We start from the raw sequence: 9,692 nt of genomic DNA, 5'->3' as shown, positions 1-9,692 counted from the left end.
AGCATTTTAGACATTGACTCATCTTTTCCTTGAATGAGTATTCAAGAGAATCATTTTCTCCCTAAGTGTTACTACTATAAGGTCCAGTGTAACATCACTTCTTCCACCCTGAAGATCCCTCTAAAACTAAGCCCCACAGGAGATCTTTTCAAATGACAAGAGCAGGCACTGAGTGTCCACAGGCCTGTCCAGATTCTGACCTGTTCTTACAGAGGACATCTTGGATAAATCTAAAACTATCTTGTAAGATGAACAGTTTCCTGTTCTAAGTAAAATTTAGAAATAATATATTTTAAAACATCATTAACTTACAGATCTATCTACAATTAGGAAAACACTGGCAGACAATATTAACTAAGAAAAATAAACTATAGTCTTGCACATTATTAATAATTCTTAATGAGTTTCCTACCTTTCAACATTTCATATCTGATTTTCAAACTCTCAGTTACCCAAATAGATAAAATAGATTCAAAAGCCATTAACGTAGATACGAATATTCCAACTAAGGGCTAGTTCTGCTTAAAATACAGGCAATAAATATAATTAGATACTATACATTATAATAACAATCCAGACTAGACCACAAATAAATGTACAGAACATGATTGCAACAAAGTGAATTGCCAAATATCAAAGGAGAGAACAGATTTACCGGAAAAGTTTCAAATGCATTTTATTCATAATGTAACCATATTCAAGATGCTAGAGGAAATGTCCATATTTGTGAGTTCTTGTTGGCAGAAATTCTTTATTCATTATCCTGTCCAGTCTCACGCTCAGAAGCCATCTTTGATTTGTCAGATGCTTCATATACTTGTATAATAAGCCTTAGGTGATTGATGATTTTCTTGTCTGCTGTTTTCATGTTAAAGCCCAACATCTTCATAATAGTTTCTCGAAAGTCAACAAGCTACAAAGAACCACCCCCCAAAAATCAAGATATGTCATGAGTTGATCACCTTACTATGTACAATGAAATATTAAGAAATTTAGTTTTATTAAACATTTCTTTATGAAGTATAACATATTCTACATTCAGATGTATTTTTAAGCTAAAAAAATCTATTATAAGAAATCTAAACTTACTTTTGTATTTTAAGATTTGTTTTTAGTTTTACAATTTTATAGGATAAACTTAATTTTATTGCTGCTTGTTTTTCATCCATGAGGTAATTATTTTGGGGGATTCTGATTTGCTGTAGGTAATAAGAGTCTCTGAAGTACATCTCTCTCCACCCATTCTCTAAACACTATAGTGATCAACAGGAGTAGATAAAATCATCCATAAATCATGCCTAAAGCACAAGTAGAGACTACCACAGACTTCATTCTGCATATAAGTGGGGAAATAAATATTCTAAACCAGCAAAGGCTAGTTCAGAACCCAAGCTGGAGTATGCAGCTAGATTCCTCCGGTGTCCCAGATTCGGGACAGTTCACAAAGGAGGAAATACTAAGAACAAGTCAGAACTGGTAGATCAGAACACTGGTGTCTGTGGAAGGAAAAGAAAGGTGCATAAAAGTATGTGACAGCAGAAAAGGCAGATCTAGAGGGCAAGGTTTCTGAGGAGGAAGGAAAGGAAGGAAAAGGAAAAAGCAAGCACTGGAAATTAGGGACTTATATAAACAAGAGAGTACTGCAGAAACAGACATCACATAAACCCCACCCCAAAATAAAAGGCTTGACTTCCTAAGTAAACTTTAAGAAGCTGCACTCATCATGTCAACGGAAGAGGGTGGTATTGAGTTAAGAAACCTAGTATGTAAACCCTGCCCTGCCCCCTAGTACTAAAATAGAAATACCTGAAATTGAGAGGGCAAGGCAATTAAAGGGATTTTAAAGTGAATAGTTGGCAAATACGCATTCAAAATTGTGATGAGAAGAAAACAGAAAAGCACAAACATCCGAACTGTTCAGGGCTCATAAGACCCTTTCTTGAGATTCTCTCTCCTGTCACAGAAACTCTAACCCTTTGGCTGTCAGTCAGACAGAAGTTGACTGAGAGATACCAAGAAGAAATGGTGACAAAGGCCTTATATTGAAGATTCCAGGTGCTGACCCATAGCCCAGGTGCATCTCTCTGCCTTCTTGGAGCTCTGGTTGTTTAACTCTGATTCCACAAGGCAATCAATTCTCTTTTGTCTAAGTTAGGGTAGTCTAAATTGAGGTGGGTGTTTATCACTTCAACTTAGAGAATTTTAATATAGTATTAAAAGAAAATAAACCTCTTCTTGTTTTCCCGGTACTTCTTCAAGTGTGCTCTTTGCTGTGCTGAGCTCAGGAGTGGCAGTTTCTAACATTTGATGGACCTTCTTTTTACCCCATCTTGCTTCTTGCTCATCAGAGTCTACTGTAGTGTTCAGGTCTGTTTCCATAGCTGCCTTCCCTTTCATTGCTTCAACTTTTGTTAGAGATTCCCTGAGCTTCTCAATTGTTTTGTCCTGTGAAGGTAGAGGTTGTGGGAAAGGAGAAGACTATGATTAGATTTCTTCTAAGTAACAGACAGGCATGATGCATGATAACTCATGCTTTTATACTTTCTTCCTCTCTCTTTTTCTTTTACGAGCTAGATAATGTAGAAAAAGAAAATCCCACAATTTATGAATTAAGAGGACATTTCTCCACTATGTTCATCAATAACCAATAGTTAATGAGAACTTTTATTAACTAGGCAGTTGGGATTTAAAGAGGTTTAACACATGTTCCATGTTCTCAAGAGTCTTAGTCTGTGGTAATCAAACACAGAAATAGAGAATAACTGGATACAGTAAGATTAAATATTCTTGATAAACTGGCAAAAAAAGTTGATCAATAAGTGTCTTTGGTTTCAGACATAAAATGTACTTTCGAAATACTGCAACTGAAGCTTGATGTAGCGAAGATCCAAAGATACTCTGATTCTTAAGATGAGTGGTGGATTTACAACATCTAACTTTATTATTCTATATGTTTAGCTATATATATTATTTTTATGGGTGTAAAATAATTTTAAACTTCAATAGAAACATATAGCAAAAACAGTAACAGAACAAAAGTGAATTTTTGAAAGTCTCACGTCCTTTACTTACTTTAAGGATATTTACTCTTGTCAGTTGAGTTTTCATATTTTTATTTGACAATTTCAAGTCACTGAGCTGTTTCTGAAGTTTCTGAATTTTCTCCTCTAATCTTTGAGTTGTAACAGTCTGAAAATTCTGCTGAATATTCAGTAATGTTTCTTGCTTGTTGTCTTTCTCTAGCTGCTTGAATGCTTTGCCATGCTTATCCACCTGGGAAATCTTAGATTGAGAGTTTTCCTTTACAGAAATCAACAGTATTGAAATAAAGAAGCTATGCTTTAAGATGGTGTTCCACATTAGCATACCAGATCTACTCTAGACTGATAAATTATAGACTTAATTCTTATATAAATAGGATAGTTTTCACCATAAATACGCATTATAATAATTCAGAAAATAAAATATGACGGTAAAAGTGATGGCTTAATGCTAACAAGGGTACATTTAAGCAGACAATTTATAAACATCACATGATAGCATGTATTAGTTTAACTTTTCTAATAAGGTATGATTAGGAAATAATAAAATATTTAGATAAAGATTCAAGCAGAAAGATATCCTCTACAACATTATTTATAACATGAAGAAATACAAATGTCAAAAAATAATTAAATTACATGTGATTAATAATACATTTCATGTATTAAGAATTAATATATTTCTTTTTGGGGTTTTTTTCCCTTAATATATACATTTTATTGAAATTATAGTTGACTTACAGTATTTCAGGTACACAGTAAGGTGATTCGGTTATACGTATACACATATATTATTTTTCAGATTATTTTCCATTATAGGTTATTATAAGATATTGACTATTGTTTCCTGTGCTATACAGTAAACCTTCATTGCTTGTTACGTATCCTTTTTTTAAAATTATAAATCTAGCATTCCATTCTGATTAATAATTTCTTATAAATCAAGTTTTCGAAAATACTTACTAAGAGAAAATGCTAATGATATAGTTAAATGAAAGAAGCAGGATGAAGAAAAATTATGCTTGTCTCAGTTATGTTAAAATATTCATGCAAAATAGTCATAGTAAAATATACCTATATGTTAACACTGGTTATCTCAAAGTGGTAGAATTACTGGCTATTTTCATTGTATCCTTTCTACTATTTTGTACTTTGTAAAGTTACTACCAGAAAAGAGAGAGAAAGAGAAGAGGTGCAAATTTAATAAAGATACCACATATTTTCATTATACATAAACTAAAAATTAAGTTAAAATTAATAAAATATATTTAAAAGAATCACTAGTTCTTCCAATAAGAAAGCAGATACTCCAGGCGAGACCGGTTGAAGAAGGAAGAGAGGACTGCCCTGGTGGTGCAGTGGTTGAGAATCTGCCTGCCAGTACAGGGTACACAGGTTCGATCCTTGGTCCTGGAATATTTCCACATGCCAGGGAGCAACTAAGCCATGTCCCACAAGTACTAAGCCCACAAGCCGCAACTACTGAGCCAGTGTGCTGAAACTACTGAGCCCACTTGCCACAATTGCTAAAGCCCACTTGCTCTGGAGGCATGATATACAAGAGAAGCCACCTGAACAACAGGCTTGTGCAGCACAACTAGAGAATATCCCCTGCCTGCTGCAACTAGAGAAAGCCTGCACCCAGCAATGAACACCCAGCGCAGCCAAAAATAATAAATAATTAAATACATTTTTTAAATTTTAAAAAAAGGAAGAGAAAATGAAAATACTATTAAGAAAGAGAAACATACAGAACTAATGTACATAAATTAGTTTTATAATGAGAAAAAAGTTACTTAAAATATTATTACAAATGTCTTAATCCATTAAAAAAATAAAACAAGTAACATATTAAGGAATAAGAATGAGAATGGCACCATTTTTCTTAAAAACACACTGGAAATCAGAAGACAATGGAGTAATGCCTTCAAATCTCTGTGTGAAAATAAAGTCTAAACCCAACTATCAACTTATCCTGAAGGTAAACAACAACAAAAAGACCTTGTAAGTTATTCACAGAATTTTTTCCCTCCAAGATACCATTTCTTAGAAATCTATTAGAAGATGTACCCCAACTTCTAAAATAAGAAAGTTAATCAAAAGAAAGGAAGACAAAAGATTCAGGAAACAGTGCAACCTAACCAAGAGACTGGAGAAGAAAAGTCACAGGATTATAGCTGTGCCCAGGCCCACAGAGCAAACAGTCCAGACTGATGCAAGAGAATTAAGGAGTCTGGATGAGAAAGAATGGGAGATTTTTATAGATTATAAGATCATCTGACATAGTACTGGGGAAAAACTAATAAGTGAATGTTGAAAATTATACATATGAAAATACAAGAAAACTATTAACTCTAGGAAAAATAACACACACTACTACAAGAAAGGAAATGTCACAAGAGTATAATACTGGGCATTTTGTAAACATTATTTAGTGTCATAGTGAAGTAAATGCTGATTAGGGGTTTAGCTAAAAATACTGACATAGATATACTGGGACGATAGAAGGTGGAGGGGGAAAGAGATAAGGCTTCATCTATCATATAATAGGAAGTCAACAGATAATGTCTAAAACAAATAACTCAAGACATAGCAATATAAGGGCTTCCCTGGTAACTTAGCTGGTAAGAATCCACCTGCAAGGCAGGAGATCCTGGTTCAATTCCTGGGTTTGGAAGATACCCTGGAGGAGGGCATGACAGCCCACTCCAGTATTCTTGCCTGGAGAATCCTCACGTATTGAGGAACCTGGCAGGCTACAGTCCTTGGAGTTGCAAAGAGTTGGACATGACTGAGCACCGAGTAAGCACAGCACAGCACACAGCAATATAAGCAAATTATTTAAGAAAATGGAGTTTACTACCAGAAAGAATAGCTAAAATGGTTAAAAGTAGTTCCCTCTGGGAAATAGGATAGGTGAAAGTACAGAAATGGGCTGCTGCTTTTCAATAGAAGATATGTGGTATATTTAATTTTTTAAAAATATATGTATGTATAATATATACATATAAGTGTAAAAGATAAAAAAAATTCTCCTAAATAACTGCAGCTCAAAGAAGAAATGAAAATTAATAGAAAAATTATACACATTTATAAAATGCAGTGAAAGAACTTCATATAAAAATATACTGAAAAACTTACAGAGGAATATTTACAGCCTTTGCTGTTTTTATGAATTAAAACAAGGGAAACCTCCCCCCCAAAGAGCATATTCACATAAGGAAAAAGAGAAACAAGGGGTATAGATTTAATAAAGATACCATATATTTTCATTATGTATACATCAAAACTAAACTGGTAAAATGCATGTAAAAAAGAATCATTAGTTCTTTGGAAAGATAAAATAGATGTCCCAGGCAAGTCTGGTTAAGGAGGAAAGAGAGAAAGTGAAAACACACAATATTAGAAAGGAGAAACATACAGAACACACAGATACAGAAAACATGAAAATAATTCTAAACACTACTTTGTAACTCAGTGGCAATAAGTTGAAAACCTAAAAGAAATACATTGTTTCCTATAAAACAATATAATATTCAACTGTATCAAGAAATCCCTAGAACTCTAGTAAATTACTGAACTTAATAAGTAAATTCAGTAAGGTGGTGCATGCATACACGTGCGTGAGCTCAGTTGCACAGTCGTGTCCAACTCTTTGCGACCCATAGACTGTAGCCTGCCAGGCTTCTCAGTCCATGGGATTCTCCAGGCAAGAATACTGGAGTGGGTTGCCATTCCCTTCTCCAGGGGATCTTCCTGACCCAGGGATTGAACCCAGGTCTCCCGCATTGCAGGTGGATTCTTTACATCTGAGTCACCAGGGAAGCCATTAAACTTTTAAATACTGAGGAGACTTCCTGGTGGTCCAGTGGATAGGACTCAGCACTCTCACTGCCAGGGCCCTGGATTTGATTGCTGGTCAGGGAACAAAAATCCTGCAAGCTATGTGGTGCAACCAAAAGAAAAAAAAATACTCATACACTGTATTGAACTCATACACTAACTGAACACATTTAGAACTCAATCTCATAGAGAGAGGGGGCTTCCCAGGTGGCGCTAGCGGTAAAGGATCTGCCTGCCAATGCAGTAGATGCAAAGAGATGACGGTTCAATTCCTGGGTCGAGAAGATCCCCCGGACTAGGAAATGGCAACCCACTCCAGGATTCTTGCTGGAAAACTCCATGGACAGAGGGTCCTGATGGGCTACAGTCCATGGGGTAGCCAAGCAGAACACAACTAAGTGACTGAGCACACACACACACACCCATAGAGGGAGAAAGCACAAGCGTGGAAATACATATGTATGAACATACTTATTTCAGCATTATTTGTAGTGGCATAAAAAGTAGGAGTAAGAGAATGACCATCAATAGTTCTTAATAGGGAACTGGTTAAATAAGTTATATATATAGTATGGAATATTATGCAACTGTAAAGGAATGAGTTAAACCTGTATCTTTGGATCTAAGGAAAGACCATGAAGTACTTACTTATCAAGTAAGATGAGTATTTTGACTAGTACAGTCCCAATTTTGTAAAAATGTCAACATTTACATATATGTATATACTCATATATTTCCATAATCACTGCAATAGTTATAGAAGATACAGATACATTGGTTACTGAGGTGAAATAGGCAGAAAGAGGGTTAGAGAAGATTTTTATTGTTTTCAGCAAATCTTTTAGCATGGTTTCAAGGGTTGTGGAAAGCAGGTGCTGTTTATATATTCTTAAATTTTAACAACATATTTTAAAATTTTTATGTGGAAATGAATCATTGTCAACTACATTTTCAAGAGCAGAGGTAGATGCTGAATTCATCTTTGTGCTCTGGAGTGCATTGCCAATACCACTGTACCAAGCGCTGGAAGTTTTTAAAAACTGAGTGATCAAACTATATGGGGTCAATGAATGAATGAATGAATGGAATGACAAGACTCAGTAGTGAGTGAGTGAGTTTATACTCTGGGGCACAGCAAGTATAGAAATAGTATAGCATGGGTATGGGTATGACAAGCAATTCTGTGAAGAGGTAGTGAAATAGAATCAAAATCTCCTGAAAAACATCCTACCTATTCCCATTCCACTTTTAGGATTGACTTTATAGATGCTGAGTAGCAAAAAATAGAAAAGGAAATGGTCTATAAAGTAATTATTGAGGAATTTCACCAACAGCACCTTCCCAATGCCCACCATATCTGACACGGTAGCTAAAATTCCATCTTTAGAGAGTCATTCCTTTGAATTCATTTCCCTCTAATCTTGTTTTAAAAGTATATTAAGAAGTACATTGTTTATTAATGTATATGGCATCTAGAAAAATAGTACTGATGCACCTATTTACAGAGAAGAAATGGAGAGGCAGATGTGGAGAGTGGACTGGTGGACACAGTGGAGGAAGGAGAGGGTAGGACAAATTGAGAAAGTAGCACTGACATATATACACTACCGTGTGTAAAACAGGTAACTAGCAGGAAGCTGCTGTGTAACACAAGGAGCCCAGCCTGGCGCTCTGTGATGATCTAGAGGGGTGGAATGGGCGGGAGAGAGGCTCAAGAGGAAGGGAATATCTGTATTATTATTACTGATTCGCGCTGATGTATGGCAGAAACCACTACAACATTGTAAAGCAATTATCCTCCAATTTAAAAATACATATATCAACAAATTCCCTTACAATAAACATCAAATGTGTACAGTAGAAAAATGAGAGATATGGAATAAGGAGAGGTTTTTTGATAAAATCAGAAGGTTCAAAATTTGTAGCAAAATTTCCTCCCTTTCCCACTATTAAAAAAGTACAAATAGCATAAATAGCTTTGAACATTAGATGATATAAGATGATCGTTTTCATTGTCAAAAAAATGTCTTATACTTCAGGAAATTCTTACTTTGCTCATGTCCAAATCTAATTTCCCTTGAAAAAGGTCATTAATAGCAATTTTTCCTTCCAGACATTTCAAGGGTCTTTTTTGTCCCATATACTTTTTCTCAGTGTTGGATAGTTCTCTAGCAGTTTCTTCAGAGTGATGAGATTGCTTCTCCAGTCGCTTAGTGAGCATCTGAATTTCCTGCTGGAGGACTTCAGCTCTCTGTAGGGGAAAAAAAAATAGATAAAACATCCCAATGGTCCATGATTTCTATTTTCAAAACTATGTGCAAGTTTTACTTATATCAACATTGTAGTAATGAAATTGAAAGACTCTTACTCCTTGGAAGGAAAGTTATGACCAACCTAGACAGCATATTAAAAAGCAGAGACATTCGTTTGCCAACAAAGGTCCGTCTAGTCAAGGCTATGGTTTTTCCAGTAGTCGTTTATGGATGTTAGAGTTGGACTATAAAGAAAGCTGAGCGCCGAAGAATTGATGCTTTTGAACTGTGGTGTTGGAGAAGACTCTTGAGAGTCCCTTGGACTGCAAGGGGATCCAACCAATCCATCCTAAAGGAAATCAGTCCTGGGTGTTCATTGGAAGGAATGATGTTGAAGCTGAAACTCCAATACTTTGGCCACCTGATGCGAAGAGCTGACTCATTGGAAAAGACCCTAATGCTGGGAAAGATTGAAGGCAGGAGGAGAAAGGGACGACAGAGGATGAGATGGCTGGATGGCATCACCAACTCAATGAACATGAGTTTGAGTAAACTC

At 35.5% G+C, this 9,692-nt stretch overlaps 1 protein-coding gene across 1 annotated transcript in view; it reads right to left on the bottom strand.

Annotated features, from left to right (window-relative positions):
* Positions 1-721: 721 nt before the first annotated feature.
* The window catches only part of LOC122704764 (coiled-coil domain-containing protein 170-like), a 39,873-nt gene continuing 30,902 nt past the window's right edge, over positions 722-9,692 (bottom strand). Inside the window, exons 6-9 of the mRNA XM_043919736.1 lie at positions 8,935-9,135; positions 3,073-3,300; positions 2,230-2,445; positions 722-913 (exon numbers count right to left, since the gene is read on the bottom strand). Of these exons, the coding sequence (XP_043775671.1) occupies positions 752-913; positions 2,230-2,445; positions 3,073-3,300; positions 8,935-9,135 (807 nt within the window). The 3' untranslated portion in view covers positions 722-751. The remainder of the gene's footprint in view (positions 914-2,229; positions 2,446-3,072; positions 3,301-8,934; positions 9,136-9,692) is intronic.

This window comes from Cervus elaphus, chromosome 12 (genome assembly GCF_910594005.1).
Source record: "Cervus elaphus chromosome 12, mCerEla1.1, whole genome shotgun sequence".
Taxonomy (NCBI): Eukaryota; Metazoa; Chordata; class Mammalia; order Artiodactyla; family Cervidae; genus Cervus; species Cervus elaphus.
Note: the sequence above shows the minus strand (reverse complement) of the source record. Positions and strands in the feature narration are given on the sequence as shown.